Here is a 26,862-nt window from a genome sequence, read left to right on the forward strand (position 1 = left end):
TTGGAACACAAAATATATTTTCCTCTCATGAACCCTAGAAGCTAAATAATACAGGCTTTATGGCAGATATCACAAATTTTGCTGACAGCCGCAGAGAAAAGTAACAGAGTGTTCACAATAGGTATCGTGTGGCATGCTGATGGAAGGGGGGGTGGCGTGGGGGGGGTTGACATATGGACCCCACCTGAGAATGCACCCACTACCGTATGTTACCACAGGCGACAACTAGACAACACATACAAACTGTATGATGATACATCCTGGTCTGTGTGCGGTAATGTACTGAAGAGAAAATGTGGAGGGTTTGATCTGGAAACAAAAGCTTGCATGTTGCGGCTGAACATATGAAGATTTCTATTTCACCAGACCTTGTAACATATGAAGAGACAATATAATCTCAACTGACATTCAGGACTGTAGTCAGGATTTTAGACCAAAATGTCATGATACCAAATTCCCACATGCGGCACAACCTTAAACATTTTATATCTGTTTAACTGTTAAAATGTCTCCCTACATAAACTTCTATAGCTGAGTTTCCACCGACTTTTAGTCCCGGGAACTACTTTTCAAGGAACTAAAAGGTTCCTTCAGCCCACTGTTGTCTACGTTTCCACCGCGGTCTAAAGACCTGTGAAGATCAGGCAAATTAGTCTGCTGACATATGAAAAAGCAACAAGACATGGGACGAGGGCTGCTGGTGGTCACAGCAGTAAACACACTCAGCAGCCTGCAGTTCATAATGCCTGCCTATTTCATCTAAAAAAACGTATGGAAAAAAACGTTCGCTCTCTCAACTCCATCGCACGATCTCTCTCTTTTTCTCTCTGTCTTTTTTTTTAAATGAGTCAGGAAGCCGACAACAGAGCCTAACTTTACTTTAAATGTTATCAAACAAAGAGAAATGCTCTCCCCTCGTCCTAAAATGTTCCTAAATCGATACTAGAGAACTTCCTTGATTTATGGATGAAGCGGTACAGTTGAAGCAGCAGTGATGTGTGTGTTTTCCGGTACTTTCAGAAAGTACTACCCCCCAACCAGGTCCTTTTTGGGAGGTAAAAAGGCCCAGTAAAAAGTCCCCAGAACTTAATTTAGTCCCTGGTCGCTGCAGTCGAAACGCAATGAGTTCCTCAAAAGGTTCCTAGTTCTGGGGGAAAGTTTCCTGTGGTGGAAACGGGGCTTTTGCTCTTGCAGACGCCTCCTCAATGCTTGGAATTTTGTTGCTTAAACATCTTCAAACAGCTTTGATTGGTAACTCTACTGCACTTTTGTTTCCTTTTGTAACATTTAGGGAAACTTTTAGAATCTCATTTTATTCTATCTTATTGGATTTTATGCTTTTTTTTATTGCTTATTGTTTTTAAATGTCATTTTAACGCTTTTCGTTGCCTTTGTAAAGCACTTTGAATTAGTTCTGTTTGAAATGTCCTATAGAATATAAAAATTAAAAACAAAATGCCCCCCCGCGACCCCTAACGGGATAAGCGGTTGCAGATGGATGGATGGAAAAAAAAATGCATATAAAAAAAAATCTCTGTAAATTAAAACCCCCAAATTCCCAGAAGCAACACAGCGAACATGTTCTCAGTGTCCTCACTGATGGCCACAGCCCTGCTAACGTAAACATGATGTGTGTGGTGTCTCTGCTCCACAGCTGGTGAAGCTATGCAGTGGGATGATTGAAGCAGGGAAGACGTACGTCAGTGCCAACAAGCTCTTCGTCAACGGCATCCGGGATTTGTCTCAGCAGTGCAAGAAGGATGAGACGATCTCGGTGAGGTTCTGATGAGTCCTCGTCATTTCATTGAGCAGCTCTTTATGAACCAGTATACCCTTTATTGTGGTTTTATTTGCCATATTTTTCTGACGATTAGTGGATAGGACTGTTAGTGTAAGTGTCTCATGGAATGGGGACTTTCCTCTTCCTCTCTGCGTGTTAGCCATACAGCTCTGAGTAAACCTGATTACTAACAGATTAGTAAGTGAGCATCAGATCCGGTCTGGAAACTTACTTCTGGCTCGGCTCGCAGCACCAGCGTCTTGGACTATTTTCATTGCTGCTGACATTAAGTACTATTAAAAGCCTTCTTGGCTTCAACCGTAGGACTAATTGAGAGTTTCTTATTAAAGTCTTGTTCGTATTTGTAGTTTCCATTGTACAAAAAAAAAGAAAGAAACTGAAGCAGCCCTGCAATTAGTTTCTTTTCCCGTACAAGAGAAGAAATCCTCCAGTGTACCTCGAGTGACATTAACCAGCTTCATTTTAGGATTGTGGATCTTTTCATTTTCTTCCATTTAGAATTAAAATACATTTTGGTTTTAGTTTTTGACATCTTCTTTTAGTCTCAGATGCAAATACAGCAGCAGTTCTGAGAATATTTCTTTATGTATTATCTAGTTAAAGGACGTTTTTTCTTTGCAGGAGTGCCTGGAAAAGTGCGGTGAAAGCCTCCAGGAAATCATCAACTACCACATGGTAAGTCAGCCTGCTCTCCAGAGTGTCCCCATATGCTCCACTTCAGTGGATTGATTGATAGCACAATGATATCATCCAACATTAAGGCCTCACGAGGGACCTATATTCCCTTTACAACAACACAGAGGGTCAAGCTGAGCTGAACTGTGTGTGTGTGTGAGAGTTGCTGTGTGGATTCCACGTGGATTTCTTCTTTCACACATCATCGTCTATCTGTCTGTCTGTCGCGGTGTAACTGTCAGTATACTGTACCTGTCAGACAGAGCTGTATCACATCTCAGACGGTCCCACAGAGGGCAAAAATGGCAAAAAGAGACACAGACTCTGTCTTTCAAAGACGACTTTATATTAGCAGAATGCCTCATATGGTTCATTACCACTTACTAATAAGGCAACCTTTAAAAAGGGCTCATAAAATTTAACTTATGGCTAATAAATGCTACTATAATCAATTAAAATCCATTGATAAAAACAAATGCAGCATTGCCAGGTTGTGAAATCTCCCATTGGCAGGTATTCATCATTTATTTTTGTTTATAAATGTTGGTAGCCCATCAATAAACACTCTCTTACTTTCTAATAAGCAATCACTATCAGCAATTTAACCCACCCCTATTTATCATTAATAAGAAGTATATACATATAGTATATAATAAATTGTTTATAACACATTATATTGGCAGTATAAGCAGATATAAGGACTTTTTGAGTGTTAATTAATGTATGGTATTTTCATCAATTATCCTATGACGACATATTTTGTATAATTCCAACTGTTGTATTATCTACATGTTTATATCCAGCATTAAGCTGTGGATGCGTCACAGGAAGAGTTAAAGTTGACACTTAAATCCATTTATTGAATCCCTCATCGAATCTTATTACTTTTATATTTCAAAATTTTTAAGTAATAAAGGTTAAAATAATTACAACTTAAAGAAGTCTGATCAGCTTTTGTTTCGCTGAGAAGACAGAAACACCACAGTTGTAATTTGTAGTAGTCCGGTAGCCACAACCTGAAAATGAGATGAGCAGCAGAAGATATGAAGTGTGCATTAACCGCTCTGTTGGTTCCTGTTGGACTAAAAGAACACACCGCCCCACTCGTGGTCGTACGGTGGTGTTACACAGTGAAGTGTCTCTTCACTCACAAACAATCTTTGGCTGAACCCAGACACCGGCTGTAGAGAGCTCATTAACCAGAGAACAGTCAAACCTTTCATTTTAGTCTTTATGGAATTAGTTAATTCAGCTTCAGCTCATCTAATTTGTCACCGGTTTTGAATTTAGCACTGGCTAAAAATAAGAAGCTGTTACCTAAATGTTTTGTACACTACTCTTGTGAGGAGACATAAAAGGTTTCATAAGAGGTTTGTTAATGTGGCAGCGTAATGAAGTTTAGTATTTTGCTGACCGGGAACCAGAAATATTGACCCAGATATCAGAATCTATCCCCTACTTACAACAACATTATAGTGTCTTATAAACCATGTTTTAAAGCTTTATATACTGATTAGAAATGCAAAATCGTGGGTTAAAATAAAACGTTACAAAAATGGGAGATCACAACCAAAACATGCTCTTAGTAGTTTCCCATATATCTGATCTATAAAGCATTAGTAAATGAGTCATTAACTCTTAATAACTCCATTAGTTTCAACTCACAAACCCTTTATAAAGGGTCCCTTATTAGAAAGTGGTACAGTAAAGCCAGTTTGTGGAATTTTTTGTTTTCAAAAGCAATTATCTACAAGTATTTTAGCAATCATCTAAAGGCCACCTGATAAAATTCCTGAGAATCACAACCTTGAAAAACAAGAACATGATTTTCATTAATCTGCATCTTCCCCTTGACGTTAAACAGCACTTCTGCTTTACTGCTGTGTCGTTTCCCCTTCCCGCCTCCTGACCCTCCGAAGGCCCTTTGAAGTCCATTAGCTTGAACCCGTTGCGTGCTTGATGATGCTGTAAAGTACAGAGCTTGTGTGTGTGTATGTGTGCGTGTGTGTGTGTGTGTGTGTGTGTGGGCATCACATTCCTTTCTGAAGCTGCAACAAAGATGTGTCATCGCAAATCAGCCACTCCCTCCACCTCATTCACTCCCAGTCTATTGGTAGAGAGAGAGAGAGAGAGAGAGAGAGAGAGTGAGAGAGAGAGGGTTAATGGGCCCGGGTCACTCAGCCAGGCGTGGATTAGCGTTAGCCGCTGGACAGTAGTAACCCTGTATAACCTTGAATGCGTTACATATGGTCGGGCATGTGTACAGTATGGATGTGCGTGACTGTCGATAGCGTGTGTGTGTGTGGGTGGTGGGGGGGCGTTACTGTACTGTAGTGAAGGTTGTAATCACAGCAATGAAAAGGAAAACTTTGTCATCCTCTACTGCTCCAGAGCCAAAAGACAGATCGAAGACAAGCATGTGCATGTACTTAACAAGACAATAAGGCTCTTGCCAAATTGTTGTTGTTGAAAGTAACAGAGATTAGATTCAACTTTATTGTCATTGCACATACTACTGCAAGTACTACTAGAACAAAAAGATACACACTGCGGGTAAAAGTACAAGTAATGGCAATATATAAACAGAATAAACATCTGAGGGCATGATATGAATACGGTGTATATATACACTATAGGTCAGATATATACAGTATGGACAGTAGTATAAATATCAGAGCACCTTGTTAGCCGAGTGATTACAGCACATGCCATATAACCGCAGCGTCCCGGGTTCGATTCCAGCCTTGGGACCTTTGTTGCATGTCAGAGACAAAAGAGAGTGAATATTGGACTTACATTCATCAGGTGGACACAAACATGACAACAAATGAATCAAATGACTATGTTGCTCCCTAACTGCTGGATGTGTAAACTTCCCCATATCGACTTTATAAGGTGACAATGTGTCCATGTTGTGTTTGCAGCTTGTTTCTGCGGCCAAAGTTGCCAAAAAAATCAATTAACGCAGGTTTTAAAAAAGCAGAATTTAGTACCGCGAGCAATCACACATTTTCTGTGTGCTTTTTACTTTTATTAAACAATTACAAATAAAATACAAATTATTAATATATTTGAGAGCTACTGATCCCTAAAACACCTGCAAAATATAATGCAATAATCAAATGAAAAGCTGCTTCGTGAAGCTAGTATTGTTCATTTTTTCGTTTTATCGGAAAGGCGTTCTTTTTTCTTTGCTGGACTTTTGTAAATGTGTTCATATTAGAGCTTTGTCAGTTTTAGGTCTACATGCTTCCTCTCAGACGCAGACTTCAGAGCTCCCGTCAGTCTGTCAGTGTTTCTGTCAGACTGACAGATCCTCTGTTTGTCTGGTTCAGCGTGCCACACTTTAGAGACCACAAGAGAGTGAGGGTCTGGCCTGGGACCAGCTGGCCTCTGCCACTGTAAGCTCAGCTGGGTTTTCAGCCCTCGCCCTCCCTCCTGTCCATTAGAGCCAAGAGTCTGACTGGACATTAATATGATTGGCTCTCAAAGGTTTTCTTTGTTAGTTTGATGTAAAAGCAGAGCAGAGCAGGAGGGGGGGGGGTATGTAGCGATAAGAGGGATTCCCCTGAGATGAAAGATTTCACAGGAATGATAATATTTTCAACGATGTGACCTTAACGCCGCCTTGTGATCCACTGATATGAAAGACCTTTATTAACATTTTATGTTGACATCTTTTACATATTCACTATTTTAATCAGGAGAGACACCATGTGCATTCAGCGCCCCTGTAGCCGAGGGACTCCAGCAGCGCTCCAATGAATAAGACATGATGATGGTTATATCTGCTACTTGTGACGGATGTCCCTCTGCGTGCATGCTTCCGCCACGCAGCTGCTACCGCGCCTCAGAATACGAAATGGCACCGTACAAATGGGGCCGCTGAGTGCCAACTGCCCTTGTCGCGGCCATGCTCGGATGCCTTTAAAAACCCGTAAAATAAACACATAGATTTGAACGTGTACAAGGACGTGAGCTCAGACAGGCAAACGCACAGATCCAGGAATGTTATAAAAGAGTCCTGGCCCTCGCTTCCCTCCGTTTCCTGATCGCTTGGCTCTCTCTTGCCAGTTCGGCACCACACAACAGAACAAACAGGCTTTGTTTGTATGAAGGTCAAGCCAAGTATAGCTCCTTTTTTTTTTTTTTTTTTTACTTTAGCTCCGAGCCTGTGCGTCTTTTTGCCTTCCAAAGATTTCACAATATGGGCAGAAATCAGGCCAAGATTTTTAACTCTCTCTGTTTAACTCAAGCATGAAACTCCATATGAATACTCAATAAATTATTGACTGATGTTTGAGTCTCTGAACATCCATTAGAAATGAGGGGAGACTGACACACAGATGCAAAGAGAGACGAACATCTGAGCCGCTAAAGGCTATTTACAGTAGAGAGAGAGGGAATGTATGGAAGGGAGGAATTTAGGTTGTAATTACATTTTCAGCTACATACATACAATTACCCGATTTAAATCATTTGAATACAATAGCTATGCTCATGCAGAGGGCTGTACATACTGAATGAGTAAATTCCCATGTGGTATGCCAACGCTAGTGTCTCTCAGTTATATTTGGAAACAAAGAAAGACGCAGCAGGAAGGCATTTCTGTCTGCAGTTGCAATCCTTCTCATTCCTTACAGACTACAACTGTCCTTTGTTCAGAGAGTAAATATATATTAAAATGTGTGTTAAAAAGGGAGCACAGTGGCCTGACAGAGAAACTGATACCTAACTAAACACTGTCCTAACACTTTGGTGATATTGTGTTTCTTAAAATACTTCATATTGACAGCCGGTCGTTGAGCTTCTGGATGATAAGATTAGGCTTGAAGCCCTTGAACAGTATGAATGCTAGGAATTTTGATCTGCATTTGCTGAAGGACAGATTCACCACACGATAGATCAATGGACAATAAAGGCAATATAGGCAATAGGTTCCACGTTATTCTAGTGTTACATTGCCGTTTCTCCTTACATACACACTTTGTGGCCACTTTATAGGGTATAATCTATTACAATTCAATACAACAGCCCTGCCATAACTTTCTTTACAAAGGTTATAATGTTCATGTGTAACTTCAAATACATATTCAATATTGAGGCTACATTTAAAGGAGATGTTGTCGTGGACTACATTATATTGGGAGGTGTTTATTTTGTTTGTCGTTCCTATTCATATGTGGGCCGTCAATCAATCAATTAAAATGGTAATTAATCGCATGATTGTCCATAGTTAATAGCGATTAATCGCAAATTAATGAATCAAGATGTACCTTAAAGGGAGATTTGTCAGGTATTTAATACTCTTATCAACATGGGAGTGGACAAATATGCTGCTTTATGCAAATGTCTGTACATATTCATTATTGGAAATCAATTAACAACACAAAACAATGACACATGTTGTCCAGAAACCCTCACAGGTACTGCATTTAGCATGAGAAAAATGCTCAAATCATAACATGGCAAATTCAAGCCCAACAAGCAACAACAGCTGTCAGTGTGTCAGTGATTATCATAAAGTGGGCATGTCTGTAAAGATGAGACTCATGGGTACCCATAGAACCCATTTTCATTCACATATCTTGAGGTCAGAGGTCAAGGGACCCCTTTGAAAATGGCCATGCCAGTTTTTTCTTCGCCGAAATGTTGCGGAAGTTTGGAGCGTTATTTATCCTCCTTCCTGACAAGCTAGTATGACATGGTTGATACCAATGGATTTTTTAGGTTTTCTAGTTTCATATGCCAGTATCTTCACTCTGGCTTTAAAACTGAGTCCGCTACAACCTAAAAATTGCAAGTTGCGTTAACATGTTAAAGAAATTATTGGCGTTAAAACAAATTTGCGTTAACGCGTTATTGCATTAACCTTGACAGCCCTAATTCATTTAGATGAGGAATATTAGAAACTCTCTCAATATAATGTAGTGCAATATAACACCATTACTCACTATGACCTCAATGCTAAAATATATAACTGAATTAACATCTGACTTTATGGCAGAACAGTTGTATTGAATTGCATAAGATTACACAGGTCAGGTGTACCTAATAAAGTGGCAGTTGAGTGTATACTTCAGTGTACTTTCTGTTTTGGTTTAAAATAAGCAGAGTAGTAAATCCTGTTCTTCTGATGCTATAACCAAAGACCGTCTGACTGAATGAAGCAGGGTTTGTCCAGGTATGATCAGACAACCTTCCTGGATATAAAGTCTAAAAACAACAGTTCTTCTTGCCACATTTGACATTTTGACATCTCATTTGACAGTTGTTTGCTTACCCTTGTGCACAGATCAACCAATTTGGCTTAAGATAATTGCTTGACTGCTTTTATTAGATCCGTCTGTGTCCCAACATGTCTGTGGAATGAGAGGCAAACTGGTAGACAGTACAGTAGTCCATTGTGAGGGTGTTTGTAGCCGTCTCATTCCTCAGCTCTGATATCAGGTCATGGAAGATGTGCCAGATATCCCTAATGTATTTACTTACTTACAACATGTTTGACAGTTGTTTTCTTCGTTTGACCACATTCCAACTTTATTATGTGTGTTGACCTGTCTGTTAAATGTGAGAATAAAATGTTATGATAGTCAAATTTAAAAATCACAACAAAAAGGGATCTCATTCATAATTTGAACATGACTGAAACAAAGTCATGAGCAATAAACCTCTGGGGACCCCGAATGTCCTAATTTCATGGCACTGCATCCAATATTTCAAGATATTTCACAAATGATATGACCGTCAGACCAACAATACTCCTTTAGGCATATTGCATTCCTTTAAGTGGTGCATTCTTAATCCTGCTGTCCGGGTAGTTCACATCAGAGACACCCTCTGGCATCTTGTCCAATGAAAGTAGGGTGTCAACTTGCCACAAAGGCAGCTCAGGAATGCTACAGGCTACACTACCCCCAGAGCCAGGAAGTCTCACAGCAGTTTTCCTGCCACCACTCTGTCTCACACACGCACTCACGAACCTTGTGCTTGTTGACTTGACTGCTTTTAAAGATTGGTGGTTTACATTGAGCCTCCGTACACCTCAGTCCTGTCTGCACGGTGCCCAACTTAATCTTACACCCGGGTGTTTATGGCCGCTGCGCGCCGCTGCCCTGCTGGTTCTGTTTTGAGTCCTTGCGTGTTTGTGGGAGACCTCGATTGGTGCTCAACTCACTTGCGCTTTTTAAAATGCGTCCAGGAAAACAGATTGACCACACACACATGCACAATCAAACCCCATTGCAGTCAAACCCGATGGTCTTTGAACATGGCACTCTTTATTCATTGGACTACAAAGGTTGTTGGTCACCTGTTAGTGTCTTACTGGCGAGGTTGGATAAGACAGCGTCTGCTGCAGCATTGGAGGAATTCCTTTGCTGGTCAGTAAAGTGGATGGTTTCTGATGTGATGGAGCAACAAACAGGATGGGAGGGCTGCTTCGTTGTTCCACTCTCACACTTATTTGGACCCAGCGGGTTTATAGAGCAGTAAAATGAAGCCTTAACCCACCATCAAAACAAACACGTCTCTTTTAGAGTTGCTTGCAGGAATGGGATGACCACTTCCCTCACAGCCACATTTTTTATTTTGAAGCCTGGTCAAGTCAAAGTGCTGGTTAGTGGCTCCCTCTGTACACCGCCTGCAGTGGCAGCTATAGAGAAGTGTCTTACTCATCATCAGCGCCTGTAATCCCTGAGTTTAAACGCCAATAAGCTTAGTTTTATAGGGCCTTGCAAATCTTCTTATCCACACACACCCAGTTGTATATCCAATTATTCAGACCGGATGAGGGTTCAAACCCTTTAACCAATCTAGCTGCTCAGTTATGGCGATAGCACGTGGGCACCGACAATTCGTCTGAGTGGGTTTGCAGCCTGCGTCGGATGCAGACTCCGCAGTGTCACATTGTACCAAAAGCCTCCTTTCCTCTCCTCTCCTCTCCTCCCTCTCACTCACTTCCTCCCTCCCTCTCTGCCCGAGTGACCTATTTAGCAGCAGCAGCAGAAGCAGCAGAAGCAGCATGGCAGGAGCGATCACAGAGGATGTGCTCAGAGGGTGAAAGAGAGGAGGAGGGATCTTGAATGTAAAACACCTAAAAGACGGCAGAGTGTTATTGTGTTGCAGCGGGTGTAGCTTGAGTCGGAGTGACATTCCTCCACCGTTCATTCCAACAGGCATTAAAGGCTAATTTGCATTGTTTGCATGCATCATGTGGGGAAAATAAAGCGATGTGTTGTCGCCCTCTGTTGGTTAGAAATACACTGTAGATGGTTTGACTGCAGCACAATGTCGTTTTCCCTCCAAAAGTCGTATTGCTTTGAATGAGATTTGGCAGAATTTTTTTCCCAATTTTTTTGTGCTATATTGGTTGAGTAAGTACTTAATCAAATAATAGTTGAGGAACTACATCTTTATTTGTCACACTAAAAATCACTTTAGCTAGTATAAATTGGTTGTTTTGACCCTGTGTTAATTTTGTATATTACTGTTGGGTCAGTGGTGGAAGAAGTATTCAGATCCTTTACTTAAAGTATTAATACACTAATGTAAAAGTCCTGCAATCAATATCCTACTTAAAGGAACAGTGTGTAACATTTAAGGGGAACTATTTGCAGAAGTAATTCAGTTGGTTGCAATCTCCTCACCTCACCGTTAGATACCGCCAGATCCCACACACTGGACCTTTAAGTAAAAGTAAAGAAGTATTATCAGCAAAATGTACTTGAGTATCAAAAGTACAAGTACTGATGTAACTGATATATGCAGTTAGATATTGAAAAATGTGAGGGATCATGAGATGATTAACGGGGTAGGAAAGAAGAGACTTCTTTTATTCATTCATTGGATTCTTTTTGTGAAATACTGGATAATTTGACCCCTTTGGGCATCGTGCATTTATTTAGAAGAGACCAGAGAAATTTAGAGGGAAATGTCTCTTAGGTGGAACTGCTAACAAGTCAAATGTAATGATTTTTTATTATTATTTCAATATTGATTAATCTGCTATTGTTTTCTTGATTCATCTTTTAATTGTTTTCTCTATAAAATGTTAGAAAATTGTGGAAAAGCTTGTTTTTATCAACCAACAGTTGGAACCTAAGAGATTCAGTTTTCTATCACATAAAACAATGAAAAGCCTCATATTTGGGAAGCTGGGATTGGGTATTATTTGTCATTATGCTTGAAAAATTACTTGTATTAAAATCAATCAAAACAGAAGTCAATAGTAATTGACTATTCATTACAGCTCTAGTTTTGATATGAATGAAAACCAAATCTGTTAAGGGTTTGTGTACAAAGTCTTCTTGCTAATCTCTTCTTCTCATCTGTTTCAGATCCTGTTTGATCAAGCTCAGCGGTCTGTAAAGCAGCAGTTGCACAACTTCGTGAAAGAGTGAGTAAACCTGCTATTCACGGTTCCCCGGTCAGGTTTCCCTGCAGAACTTTAAGATGTATAAAAGATTCAACACAGCTCGAAAAAGCCACAAAGTCCTGAACCTTTAAAAAGCATACTCTTGTTACCCCCGAAAACCTTTTTGCTCTTTTATAAATATTAAACAGCACAACCTTTTTCAGCCCAGATATGTTGTCACAGACGTATCATGAACAATGCAGTGTAACCTCCCGGTTACCTGTGAGCTCACATTGACATTGTGATGGCTTTAAATAATCCAACAATCTGTAATTCTGCTGTCTTCTGAGCTGAGCTGTAGAGTGTTTTGTGATCCAGTGTAAAGTTACTGATGTCTCACTACTCATCTGTGTCTGTCTGTCAGAGATGTACGGAAGTTCAAGGAGACCAAGAAGCACTTCGATAGGGTGCGTGAGGATCTGGAAATAGCGCAGGTGAAGAATGCTCAGGCGCCGAGGAACAAGCCTCACGAGGTGGAGGAAGCCGCCGGCACGCTCAGCATTACTCGCAGGTGCTTCCGACACCTCGCTCTGGACTACGTACTACAGGTTAGACTAATGACTCTATGAATCCTTGTTTGACAATATACAGCATGTTCCTAAAGGTACAATTTCATATATACAAGGACGTTGTATCTTCCTTCACGTACACGTGAACTTAGCTAAAGCTACCTGACGGAAACATAAACGTCTAGACGGTAGTTATGTAAAGCTAGTCTGTATCTGTATTGTATCTATATCTGTTTGTGTCACAAAAATATCGATATTTGGATGTATACTAAATGTGGGACAGGGTCTAAACTGGACACCATCAGAAAAGCAGAAAAAAATCAAGTCTTAACTAAGCCCAAAAAAAGAGACCAGGAGACCAGTGTTTTGTTTTGTAAGCTACGTTGGTGACGTGTTTTCCGTATTTATGTTACATTGTTTCTGTACGTATTTTACTTAGTTTACGTACTTATTTTAAGGCGAATCATGACGTTTTTCCTAAACCTAACTAAGTGGTTGTATTGCCTAAACCTAAGTGAGTGGTTTTGTTGCCCCCTGCTGGTACTGCACCTTCATACGCATTTGTAATATTGATGCCTCGGCGAGGCAAAACGTGACACTGACATGCTATGCTCTGGTGGACAGGCGGGTCTATTACACGTGTGATATTGGGTTTGATAAGACGAGGCCCAGGTGAATGTAAAGTTAGGCAGAAGAGTCTATGAAACTAAAAGCTATTGACAAAAGCGATCTTGGCTATTTTGCATGCACTTTTGAGACGGTCCCTAACTTCAACTCCTTAGTTTTCCGTCTGCTGTTCAGTCACCAAAGTAGCAGGCTTCAATATCGGATCATGAGATAAAAGAACATCCGTTCAACACAAGCCAAGCTTTGTCCAGTACTGCAAAACAAATCTGGTGATTCAATGACTCAATTAATAGCTGATTATTGAATGTCAAACTATCCTCAATGTTTTAAGCCTATACAGTAGCTTCTTTGTTTACATTTTGCCAAATCTGCATCATGGAAAGTCATGGTGCTTTGGTGACTAGCAGTTCCTTTTTGCACTGTACAGACAACAATCACCTGGATTACTTTGATACTGAAGGAAAAGTCTGAATCTGATGACTATGAGCCAAGATTGCGTTACAAACAGAATCAGTTCATACGACGGGTTGTCCGACCTCCTCGGAAAGTGTTGATACCTGTTTCAAAGAGACACACATGAGGGCAGAGTGAAACGCCGGCCTGTCGTAGAGAAGTGGCTGATATTGTTTAAATATGGCGCACATTTTCAGACGGTCTCTCGTGGGAAGCTTTCATAGTGGTGCACTCATTTTTTCACGTGAGAGGTGACAGAAATAGTTGTGCAGAGGATGAAAAAAGAGGGCAGACCCTGGCTTCTGTCTCATCTCAACGCACAGCTGACCAATTACGGAGTGAAGGGAGTGTAAATGTCGGATTGTAGGTTTCTGAAGAAGCATACTGGCAGTTTAGGGGGTGCCTGTTTTGTTTGGTTTCTACACAGATTTATGGACATTATGGATGGATATTGGAGAATATTGATACGACTGTAAAGAGTGATTGCACACATTGTAAACACTGATTGTAGCAGTGTGTGTGTGTGTGTGTGTGTGTGTGACGTCTGTGTGTTTCTATTTAACTGAAATAGCGTGACGTTTGTGGCAAATAGTGTGAATTGGGTGACAGATCAGTGGGGGGGGAGGGGACCAACATTACTGTAAAATGTTTGGATGATGTTCAAATTTGTTCATATATTCGTTTACAGTCCGACTAGACAGACGTATCTCGCCTGTACAATCGGGGGAATGACCGCGACGTAGCCCTTTTAGCCTGCAGCGATGTCTGCGTGCATCTTCCTTCCTGTGTGATTCATTCTCCACTCCGTTCATATGCCGCCACGCAGTTTATTTTGCCCACAAGTTGTAACCTCCTACCCATGAGTGCCCGCGGGGGGAACAAAGAGACTGATTCAGTGTGATCGCTGTGATGGCCTTGCCCTCTTTTTCCATTCTTCGTCCTGTCTGCTGGCAGCTTCCTCTCACTGCTCTCAGACACGTTACCCTTTTGAGTCTTAATTGAAAGTGTCTCAAGGCAGAAAAGATCAAAGCTGTGGGGAGATGCGCTATATGTATAAGTGACCTCTTAAATGTAGCACAAAATGTTATTTGCATCAGTTAAGATGTACAATGCAAAGGCTTTAACTCAGGGAATGCCATAGGCACTATGTGTGTTTATGGCAGTGTGGTTTTTTTCCACTTCTACTGTTCACATGTAATGGGATTTATGGTGGTTTGCAGTGGTGGAGGAAGTATTCTCTACTTGAGTAAAAGTACTAATACCACACTATGAAATTGAAAATGTTACTTAAAACAGTCACTATATCCTGACGGTAGTGCATGAGACAGATAATCTGTAAAATAAATCATGTTCCTTTGTGTCTTCCTGTGCTCATAATGGCAGTTTGCAGGATTTCTTTTACAGATTATCTCATGCATTACTGTCAGGATATAGTCAGTTTTATAAAAATAGCTTTTTATCATTTTTGCTCAAAATTACCTACTGCAGCTTTACGTAAAAGTACTTAAGTATAATCAAGAAAACGTACTTAAAAAAAGTCAAAGTACTCAATGCAGATAAATGCCCCCTGTGGCTGTTATACTATTATATATTCTATCATTAGATTATTATTACTCATGCATTAATGTAAAAGCAGGATCTTTACTGTGGTAGTTGGTTGAGGTGGAGATCATTTTGAAATAATAACTTATGATTATTTTCATTATTGGAATAATCTGCTGGATATGTTCTCCATTAATTGATTCATTGTTTGGTTTGTTAAAACTCTGAACATAGCGGGAAACGCCGTCGCAATTAGAGCCAGAGCCCAAAGGGACACCTTCACAATGTTTATTTTGTCCAAAACCAACAGTAAAAACCTCAACATTATTAAAAATACATCATATTTGATAAGCTCTTTGTATGTTTTGTATGCAGAAATCTTAATTTGCAAACTAACTAAAGCTGTCAGATTAATGTAGTGCAGTAAATGGTACAATATTTCCCTCTGAGATGTAGTGGAGTAGAAGTAGAGAGTGGTATGAAAAGAAAAGACTCAAGTAAAGTACGAGTACCTCAAATTTGTACAGTACTATAAGTACAGTACTAGAAAGGCAAATATTGTCCACTAGATGGAGTTATCTCAACAGCCTGTAGGTGTCAAATGTGTTGTATTGTTGTGGATATCATCAAAACAATAATCAAAACTCCAGACAGTCTAATTTATTATTTACATCTAGAAACACATGTCTGTCTTCTTTTTTTTTGCAGATCAATGTCCTCCAGGCAAAGAAGAAATTTGAGATCCTAGATGCTGTAAGTCAATGCAGACACACACAAACATCTTTATAATGTATTCCACACACAAAAAGAGAGTCATCCGCAGGGTCGTAGCACTTCATAACGTTGCCTCTGTCCCACCCAGATGCTGTCCTTCATGCACGCCCAGTACTCGCTGTTCCAGCAGGGCTACAACCTGCTGGATGAGATCGACCCGTACATGAAGAAACTGGCTGCTGAGGTGAGCAAAGCATCTTCATCACCGCTCAGCTGAGCTGCGTCACTTCCCCAGGCGCTCTGTCTTCATTTGAACTGGTTTGATCATCATTGTTGATCGATACGTTGGATTGTTGATGTGATTTTGTGGGGTGTATTGTACCGAATAAAAAGCTCCCCCTTCGCATTCAATAGAAAGGCTTCATTATAGTTCAAAACAGTGTTTTATGGGTGCACAAACATGTTATTGTGGACTAACAAGCAGGTTGACTGCTGCAGGAGAATCGATGCTCCATTATAAAACACTGACCTAACATGTCATTGGAGGCTTAGCCTGTGTTTGCAAGTGGAAACTGTTGCAGTCAGCTTCTCTGAATCACCCTTTGCCTCTCTGACAGTGCCTTTACTGCTATATATGTTAGAATTATCTCACTGCAAAATGGAGAGTTTCACCGGATGTACCTTTGGCTGGATGTCTCATCAGAGACACTGAACTTGTTTTTCATATTTGTCTCTGGACGGACTTTCAGCTGGATCAGCTGGTGATTGATTCAGCCATGGAGAAGAGGGAAATGGAGCATAAACATGCAACCATTCAGCAGAGGGTGAGTTCCTGTTTGTTTTATATCTACTAAATAAAAATATAAAGAATTCCACCAAATATTTGCAGGTCTTGAAAAGCCTAAATTCGGTTTCCTCAAAAAGGAGGTCCTAAATTTAATTTACAAAATTGTTGTAGGCAGAAACGTTAGTTTTAATGTTTTTGTATCCGATTGTGTGCTGTAAAGAGATGTTATTGTCTCATAATGAACACGTGTCAATTTGAGCTCAAATTTAAATGAACTGGAATATGAATGATATGTTTTAATTTGTTAATCCATAAATCTATTTTCTGCTGCTCATCCCGGTCCATGCTGTGTTGATTTAATTAATTACATCATTAGGAATTATTGTTATATGCTGGTGGGAAGGACTGAATAAAATGTGATATAATAATAATTAATACCAAGCTATACTGTCATACTTTGGCCGGTTTGAAACAGTTAAAGTTAAATTGCGTTCTATGTGGTGTTAAAAAGGTCGTAAAGGTCTAAATTGTAGAATCCTGCAGAAACCCTGATATGGCTTCACTATTTTCTTTCTCATAGGAAAAAAAGTAGATACAAAAATAATCAATTTATTACATGTGAAAGAAATATGATAAAAAAAAGTTAAGGTTTCAGGCATAGCACCATCGTCAGCACAACTTCAGCTTGTGAGGAGCCTCTTCTAACTTTTTGGTCAGTGTGCAGTCATTATTTCCTATGAGATGTTAATCTTGGCTACACACACCTGACGCCACACTACTTCTTGAAAACCCTGGACTCAAGAGTGCAAACCCTTTCATGTTTATTTGTCTTTAGTATTTCCCTGCAAGCAAATGACTGGGACAGTTACACATGCAGGTTTTTGACCCTGAAGAATCTCCCCTTTGTCCGTTCAGTTGGTATGTTGATACTGAGCTGTTCTGAGAGTCTAACAGGGCGTTAATGTGCTCACATCTCACCTCCAAGGCCCAGTCTGCCACCTGGCCCAGTGCATCTGTTGTGACTGGGGAGGGATTAGACCTGGGCAGCTGGGAGGTGTTTGATTAATCCCCCCTAACAAGGTCCAGGCATTGATTTAAGCATTAAATCAGGTGGAATTAAGTGTTTTTAAGAGATATTAATCCCACTGTTGTCTGATCGTCAGCACGTTAGCTACTGTTTGTGCTGATATATAAGCAGGAGCCTCTCTAAGTGCTCTTAGTCTGGCAAAGTGCTGACCGTATGGTTTGTTGAGCATTTTTGGCAACTGAAATATCTCGATAAATATTAATTGGATTGATGTCAAATTGTGTAGAGACATTCATGTTCCCCAGAGGATGCATCCTACTGACTTTAGGGATCCCTTGACTTTTTGTCTTGCACCACCATGACTTCATATTTGTCGTTTTTAGTGAAATATCTAAAATATTGGATGGATTCAAATAGGCTCTGTGAGTATATTTTCTCTTGGTGCTCAAATACATAAAGGGTAGGGTAGGGTGCACTCCCTGTCTGACATCTTGTTAGTTAATAATTCAGAAAGCCTCATTTCCAGCGCCAGGCCCGCGTCTGGCTCCCGTGTACCCCAGGATCAGTGACCATCTGTCAGACAGCTCCGGTCAGCGCTCTCCCTCCGGGCGCTGTGGATAGAGCCACGGGGAAGGGCCGGGTCACATGTGGGGCCAGTTATTGATCTGTTTTTGCCAGAGCTGTTAGACACTAAGCCTCATGCACCATCCATCACCAAGGGACGTGTACTGTAGTAGTAATTTAACAAGGTCAGGGAGTTGAAGCCACATTAAAATCTGCAGGGTATGAAAATATTGTGGTGGTGACGCGTGATGTTTTTTGTCGGCAGCTTCATTGCTGGAAGAGCAGTAAGGAGGATAATCAGAGGTGCATTGAGGCTGGAAGATTATTGTATTATCCCCACCTAAACTAGTGTGGTGGTCCTAACGCTGTATTTGTCTTTTCTTCTGCTCATATGTTCCCAATGCCACCATCTCCTCTCCTCTCAGACCCTCATGCAGGTGAGTGCTCCTACATTTGTTTTCCCATCTGAATTTTCCTTTTTCCTTGAAAGGTGTCTTTGGTTTCGTGTGTTGGGGGTGCGGGAGGGTGCAGCGTAGCCCACGTTGGTGTTAGTACAGGACATTAACAAACCCCTTTGAAGTTTTCTTCAAGCTGTAGTCGGACTCCAAAAAGCCTTGAGGGCGAGCTGAAGTGAAACGGGGCTTTGTTTGATTGGCCTGTATAGAAACCGTCTGTTACATCACCTACTGCCAGTGGTGCAAAGTAACTAAGTACATTTACTACAATCCTAAAATATTTCCATTTTATGCTACTTTATACTAGCAAATATTGTACTCTTTACTTCACTACATTCATTTGACAACATCAGACAGTTATTTACTTTGTAGATTCACTATTATTAATACAAAATATAAATCAACTAATGAATTCTGATATATTATTACTAGGGCTGTCAATCAATTAAAATATTTAATAACATTAATCGCAGGATTGGGGCTGCACGGTGCAGTGGTTAGCACTATCACCTCACAGCAAGAGGGGCCGTTCTGTGTGGTGTTTGCATGTTCTCCCCGTGTTAGCGCGGGTTTTCTCCGGGTTCTCCGGTTTCCTCCCACAGTCCAAAGACATGCAGGTTAACTGTTGACTCTAAATTGCCCGTAGGTGTGAATGTGAGTGTGAATGGTTGTCTGTCTCTGTGTCAGCCCTGTGATAGTCTGGCAACCTGTCCACTGTGTATCCCGCCTTCGCCCAATGTCAGCTGGGATCGGCTCCAGCCCCCCCATTTGCACATTTTTTATCTGTTCAGAATGTACCTTAAAGGGAGATTTGTCAGGTATTTAATACTCTTATCAACACGGGAGCGGGCAAATGTTGCTTTATGCAAATGTATGTATATATTTATTATTGGAAATCAATTAACAACACAAAACAATGACAAATATCGTCCAGAAACCCTCACAGGTACTGCATTTAGCATAACAAAATGTGCTCTAATCATAACATGGCAAACTCAAAACCAACAGGCAACAACAGCTGTCAGTGTGTCAGTGTGTTGACTTGACTATGATTTGCCCCAAACTGCATGTGATTATCATAAAGTGGGCATGTCTGTAAAGGGGAGACTCGTGGGTACCCATAGAACCCATTTTCATTCTCATATCTTGAGGTCAGCGGTCAAGGGACCCCTTTGGAAATGGCCATGCCATTTTTTAACTCGCCAAAATTTTGTGTAACTTCATAGCGTTATTTAACCTCCTCAAAATTAATGGCGTTAAATCAAATTTACGTTAACGCGTTATTATCGCGTTAACTTTGACAGCCCTAATATTATTATAGATTAAGCTACCCGGCAGTATATGGACTTGTACTTTTACTTTTAGTACTTTAAGTATATTTTAACGCCAATATTTTGTTTGTCTTACTTAAGGAAGAGTTTGAATGCAGTACTTTGACTTGTAACAGAGTATTTCTACACAGTGGTATTGCTACTTTTACTTCATAGATAGATAGATAACAGTGTAATTGTTCATCTCATTCTATTTGCATTACAATTAACATGCAATTTTTCTGAATCGGAAATATTACATGACAGATTTGAGATATATTTTATATTTATTCATGCACAGCATGTCATTGTATTTTGTAGTTTTTAACCTTCGCTGCTTCTAGAACAGCATGGCCTACTTTGTTATTCTTCTCTCCTCCCTTTAAAGATAGATTCCCCCCCACCCCCCCTTGCTTCTTTTCTTCCTCGGCACATCGAGCATGTGCAATAAGCCTTGTGTAAACTTACACAGGGCAAACGGGCAGCCTTTACTCAGTACAAGCAATAAAAAAAAAACAGGAGAGTAGAAAGGGAAAGTGCTTCAACTGTCACTACTGCGGTCTGGGCGCACGGTGCAGCGAAAAGCATCTAAATGCCAGAACCATTCATTTTTAACCACAGATTTAATGGAGAAGTCCTGTTCAAGGCAGTCAGTTCATCCCGCTATTCTATATTCCTACGTTTACATCAGCAGCGCAGCGCTACGTGCCGCCCCTCGTGTGCGTCACTGGAGTTATTTTTACTGCTTGAAACGCCAGATGAATGTTGTAGTGAAAACATGATTGAATATGTTTGTTTGTGTGGTGCGTTTTATGATAGACAACAACAGCACATCTCTATACAGATGTGAACATTCAGGAGATATACAGTACAGTACATAAATAAATGTATATACATAATGTAAGTATATATAAAAAGATTTTGATAAGATTTAATGCTGCAACTAACAATTATCTCTTTATCGATTCATCAAAATAGTTGCTGATTAATTTTCTAATTCATTTTTTGACTAATAGCTGCAGCTCTAAAAACATTATATCATCAGAAAAACTTCCCATGACATTCCCTGTGGAGAAGCCAAAAGCCGCCCCAGAAGTTGTTTGAAATATTCTCATTCTTCAGGAGAGAAAAAGGAGGTGCAACACTTGCTATGCAGACGAACAACACATTTATTCATAAAATCGTGACGTTTCAGCCCTGGGGCCTTCGTTAGATGAGGTCATCAGAGGAAGAAAGGTCTGAATCTCCTCATCCTCAACATGCCTTTTGCACTCAAACACAACTCATTAGAGGAGTCAGAGAAAACCTTATTTCCAGCTGTACACAGAGAGAACTGTGTCCAAGTGAAGTGCTCGAGTAGCCGTCGATCTGTGTTCACATTTGCCCCCAAGGACTGTTGCTAAATCTCATTGTTTAATTTAAGCATTAAAGGGATAGTTTGGGTGTTTTGAACTGGGGTTGTATGAAGTACTCCTCCAGTAGATGACGGTCGGCACGCCCCCAGTTTGGAGAAACAGACAGGAGTTACCGCACAGACCCAAACTATCCCTTTAACTTGAGATTGTCCGATCACCACAGTTTGTGCTGTATGTTGTTGAATCACAGAAGACCTGGCCCTCTTTGTAAAGCCTCCTTGGGTTTCTTGAAAGGCGATATATAAATCCAATTTATTATTATTATTATTATTACTAAGACTGTGAACTGTCTCTTATGATCAATGCCTAGTATTTGAAAAGACTTTCTCTGGGCTTTAGTAACTTTTCTAGTGAAGTCGACCAGGTCTGTTGAGGTTTAGCTGAAGAGCAGATGTCAGGCAGGTATGTTCAGCAAGACGGCGCAAAGCCGGTCTGCAACAGATGAAAGCTTGTAGCGATAATGAGACGCAGACGGATCCTGTAGAAGATAAACAAACATCACAGCAGTAATCAGTGCTACCAACTGGGCTCAGCATTTGGCGTTGGCGCTCTGCAGCATACAGCCTGCGGGTCGACCTGCGTTACAGTACGGCAGCAGGTGGACGAAGCATCAGGACATGTTGTCTGCATCATCCAGTGTTTCTGCTGCTGCACACGACACAACACAACAATTTGCTTACTTGCTTCCAAACATTTGGAAGCCGCTGTTTCCCAGCTTGTTCAATAATTCACTGATGTTCAGTTTTCGTCTGCGTGACGTGGCATCATTAAAAATAGATGGTCTTTGTTGTAGGCTTGAGAGATTGCAGAGTACCACCCAGTGCACATCTTGTTTCAGTGTTGCCTTGCATGTTTGTGATGTTGTATTAAAAAAAAAAGAGAGAGGCGTCTGACAGCTGAAGGTAAGCTGCATCCACTTCTTACAGATTCAATACTAGTTGTGAGTAGAGAGTAAATCAAAGCCCTGAGTAGTATTTGTTTGGTGATGTGGGCAGCCTGCCAGATAGATTCCCTCTGGGTCAACAGGGGACTGAAACTCCCACCTTCCTCAGCGAGGGAGGTGTGTTTAGGGAGTTGTAAAACTGAAGTGTCAAAGCTTGTCTTTGGGTGGAGAGTAGCTACAGTACTACATAGTGTAGTCCACTATTCTTCCACAGCACCCTGCCACGGATACTTTGGCAGCTGTATGCTAATTTGTCCTAATCCCAGAGAGGCTCAGAGGGCGACAGGCAGGCAGCTGTAGTGGACGGCACACATGTCAGTGTTGGAATTACGCACCGCACTGCAGTGAAACGATGCGTTAACCTCCGCTGTGAGAGAGTGAAGGCAGACATGCTTCTACTCTGAGACATCTGCTTTTCAGGAGTCGATTTATATTTATTTTTTTTTGCCTTTTTTGTGCTTTTCGATGTTGCTGGAACACACTAAACGTTTGAAAATGAAGATCCTTTGCCGTTGGGACCACAGTTTGGTGGGTTGATTTGCATCACATTGGATTGTTTGTTACTTTAGTGCATGTTCTCGTTTTGGTTATCATGATATTTAACTTTATTCTAGGAGTGATTATCTTTCTGATTATTTGTTGTCATGCCTTTAGAGAAACGTGTAGGGGTTGTAAAGCAAGAGAAGTTGTACTGCTGTAACTGTTAAAGGCTTTCTATCACAACTATACTTACTCTCTTCATTTCTCCCTCTCTGACTCCCTGCCATTACTTTCCCTCGGCACAGTCTCTCTCTCTCTCGTTGAAATCCGAAAATGTTTGGAGTTCCCAGGTGTAATGCTCGGTGACGCATGTGTACATTTTAAAATAAGTGTTATCTAATGCACACTGGTGGATAGAAGCAAAGGAAAATGCAATCATGTGGACAAAAAGGTTGAATTCCTGCATATTTTGTGTAGTATTGGACTTTTTACTTCATATTTCCGTATCAGGACTTGATTATATTGTTTCTTTTTGTTATGAATAGGTGTATAATTTGTTTTTCGTAAAGGTTATGAAGATAACAGTTTGGTTATGATATTTGGACTGTTTATTGCCTCCCCTTGCACCTTTTTTGAACCATCGATTATTTTTGCATCGCCAATTCTTTTATAGTTTAAAAATCTTAGGGATGCACCGATTTATCGGCTGAACACCGGTATTGGATGGTTTTTGCTTCGTTGACTGCAATCGGCCTATCTGCAAATAAGATGTTGCATTCATTTTGTGCCTGCTGATTTAGTGACATTTCATTTATGTTTCACAAAATGTTTTTGTTGGGCTGTGTAAATACTGAAAACTGAATTCCTCTCATTGAGTAGGTAGTTGTATACAGGCTTAAGGGGCTTTTGAAGCAGTTATTTTTCATGTGAAAAAAGGTAATATTAAAGCTTGTTTCATAAATGATTTAATTTGTGCTCATTCAAGATATTAATGAAGGGCTGAATGACTTTTTTTATAATGAAGATGTCTTTGTTTCCCTGGCACCAAAGGGGGAATAAATGACAACAAAATAAATACCAACAAAACATCGGTTTCGACTGTCGGCTAAAACAAATGTTATGTATCGGCCCATAATTTTGCAATCGGTGCATTCCTCCTTTCATTTGTATTCAGCGGTTTCCGACGTGTTGTTTGTCTCATTTTAAGGATATTTTTGTTGATTTATTGATGTGCCGTTTTAAGATTTAGTCCCTCATTTTAAAAGATTGTTACGTACTTATACTTAAGTATATATAGTATACTTCCTGTTTCAAATTGTAGATTTGATGCCTGATGAAGGTCAATGACTAAACCGTTGTGTCTCTCATATGTGCTGTAATTCAACCCTTTTATTTTTTGCACATGTATACAAGTTAAAATGATGATATGGTGGAGAGCAGCGAGTCGTTCTATTATTCAAACATGCAATAAGTAGTTAATGGTGTGCTGGGAGCTGCTGTGTGTGTACACACACACACCCTGTTATGAAACAGGAGAGTGAAATGAAGATCAATTTTTATTTAGGTCACTCCAGCAGACACTTTCATATATTCTCGGGTAAAAATTGTTTATGTATGATACATCTCTGCATTTTAAGCGTGCAGCCGGAATTGACTCTGGTGGGAAGACAAGGTCTTTTCTCTTTGCTGCACGCATGTGATGTTGAAATTAGATTTTGGATAAGTTAATGTTCTGTCCCTACCACATATTATATTACCTCTGAAATATAGCTTATTAGTAGTCTCAGGACATTCTGTCTCATACTTCCTTCCTTCCTTCCTTCACATCAAAACACTGATGTTTTATTGTGTTTCCTAAAGACCTTCAATTTAGGAATGACTCTGCACTTGTACCACTTTCTGTTGGCTAGCATTAAAGTGCTACATGTCATGTTGGAAGTCATGAAAAGGTTGGAGGCTAATTTCACATGAATCATACTCTGTTTATGTAATAATTTGCGTCACACTCGCTGCATCTGTTGAGTTACGAAATGCCCCCGTGTGCCACGCAGGGAGATGGCATGCAACTCCTATGTATACATGGACCAACACGTGAGCGTTACTCTCTACATGATCGCACAGTGTATGATGATTTGGTTGGTTAATGCACTGTATGTACAGTACGGTACAGTGCACATCGAATGCTGCTGGTATTCCAGGAACAGCACGCATGCAACCTCTTTAACTGCAGAAAAGGGTTTTGTTTTGTTTGACAATTAAAAGGTTAACAACAACTTTTGTATGACAGTCAGGGTTAATATTGGGGGTCTAAATGTCTCTCTTTCTCTTCTCTTTCAGGACTTTTCGTATGACGACTCTAAGGTGGAGTTCAACGTGGATGCTCCTAACGGTGTGGTGATGGAGGGCTACTTGTTCAAGAGGGCCAGCAATGCCTTTAAGACTTGGAACAGGTAAAAAATATACTCATTTTCACACAATACACCGCATCGTGCTGACAAAAAATAGATAGTTTAGAAAGTCTAGAAATATATTAGACTTTATTGATTGATAAGTTTGAGTATGTGGGTCAAGGTATGCATAATAAGTACACTTTGTTACAAGTGTTGTTAGTAGCATTAAGTTTGTTTTATATACTGTTTTTAGAGCTGGTTTTGTTTTGTATTTCCTGGTCAAAAATGGCACTCGTTCTCTGAATCATAAATAAGAAATCTGAACACAAAGACATGATATGCATATTTTTAGATTCGGCATATTATTAATAGTGCCAATTTGCCAAAATGTAAACATATATATGCAAAAAAAAAAAAAAAAACGACAGCTAACTGACTCCATGGCAACGTTGTACTTCCTGTTGACAAGCATGGAGTTGGGGTTGATGTCAGACTTTGAAAACCTCTGCAGTAATAATACAATCTAAGGAAATATAATACAAATGCAATGCATGGAATATAATAATGTAAAAATACAATTTTACAATATTACTACAATATAGTAGTACTATTATTATATTATATTATTGATATAAGTAATATAATGCAATGTTATATGATCATAAACTGTATAACAGAAGTAACATCACCCATTGGTTTGTGGACCGCCGTTTTGAAGCCTCGAGTTCGGCATTTTGGCCTTGGTTATCTGCAACCACAAGGGACACGAGAGGGTGGAGCTAAGCACAACTGAATGCTGATGAAGACATTTTCAGGCGACCAAAAAAAGGCTATAATTAACTTTCATGAAGTGAAAACACACTTTGAAAGGGTTAAAGTTCTAAGACGAAAACACGGACAACTCCCAGACCGGACAACGCTGTGGTTGCGACCTGTCAATCGCAAGGAAGCCATGCCCTAAAGCATCCCCTGCTTTATGGTCTATCTGACTCTAAATGGGACCATTATTTACTAAATGAACATCATGCTGTATTGAAGAAGACTTGAAACTAGTGATTGAGACCATAAACTCATGTTTACACTGTTTACTGAGGTAATAAATCAAGTAGGCTCATTTTCTCATAGACTTCTATACAACCAGACTTCTTTTTGCAACCAGAGGAGTCGCCCCCTGATGGCTATTAGAAAGAATGCAAGTTTAAGGCACTTCAGCATTGGCTTCACTTCTCATACCTGGAGGTAGACCACTGAATATACTGTAATATGTATAATAATGTATAGTATGGGCTATTTCCTCAGTGTCTCATTTGTTGGCAGCCTATTTCTGTCCCTCTCTGGCAGGTTCGGGAGGTTAGTGAGGCTGTGATGTGAAACAATGTTATAAATTCATCTCACATGGTCTCGATGTTGTGTTGCCAAGAGCGAAACCCATTTCACCCTCACCTTTGCTCCCTTAAAGATTGGAAGGATATCCATCTAAAATAAGTTATTTATCCTCCCCTCTCTCTCTCTCTCTGTAGACGGTGGTTCTCCATACAGAACAGTCAGCTGGTCTATCAGAAGAAGCTCAAGGCAAGTCCATATATCCTGCAGCTATCAGCTTTCCCGGGGGTAAAGTGGGCTCTAAAAGGTTAAGTGCAACTTTAATGGAGGGGTGGCGTTGAATGTTTTTTAACCTTATGTGGATCTTCACTGAAATCCATCATCACTCAGCCGACAGCGTGTTTGTGAGCCAAGAGATCTCTGCTGATATCC

The 26,862-nt window shown here is 40.3% G+C and overlaps 1 protein-coding gene across 8 annotated transcripts in view; it reads left to right on the plus strand.

Annotated features, from left to right (window-relative positions):
- LOC141772362 (arf-GAP with coiled-coil, ANK repeat and PH domain-containing protein 3-like) overlaps positions 1 to 26,862 on the plus strand; it is an 86,040-nt gene that overhangs the window by 43,432 nt on the left and 15,746 nt on the right. For 6 of the 8 annotated variants that reach the window (XM_074643266.1, XM_074643269.1, XM_074643265.1 and 3 more), the window contains exons 3-12: positions 1,655 to 1,774; positions 2,423 to 2,476; positions 11,815 to 11,873; positions 12,256 to 12,439; positions 15,731 to 15,775; positions 15,885 to 15,980; positions 16,486 to 16,560; positions 18,540 to 18,551; positions 25,055 to 25,167; positions 26,628 to 26,679. In XM_074643266.1, coding sequence (XP_074499367.1) covers positions 1,655 to 1,774; positions 2,423 to 2,476; positions 11,815 to 11,873; positions 12,256 to 12,439; positions 15,731 to 15,775; positions 15,885 to 15,980; positions 16,486 to 16,560; positions 18,540 to 18,551; positions 25,055 to 25,167; positions 26,628 to 26,679 — 810 coding nt within the window. The remainder of the gene's footprint in view (positions 1 to 1,654; positions 1,775 to 2,422; positions 2,477 to 11,814; positions 11,874 to 12,255; positions 12,440 to 15,730; positions 15,776 to 15,884; positions 15,981 to 16,485; positions 16,561 to 18,539; positions 18,552 to 25,054; positions 25,168 to 26,627; positions 26,680 to 26,862) is intronic. The other 2 variants (XM_074643268.1, XM_074643271.1) reach the window with 1 other exon arrangement.

This window comes from Sebastes fasciatus, chromosome 8 (assembly GCF_043250625.1).
Source record: "Sebastes fasciatus isolate fSebFas1 chromosome 8, fSebFas1.pri, whole genome shotgun sequence".
Classification (NCBI taxonomy): domain Eukaryota; kingdom Metazoa; phylum Chordata; class Actinopteri; order Perciformes; family Sebastidae; genus Sebastes; species Sebastes fasciatus.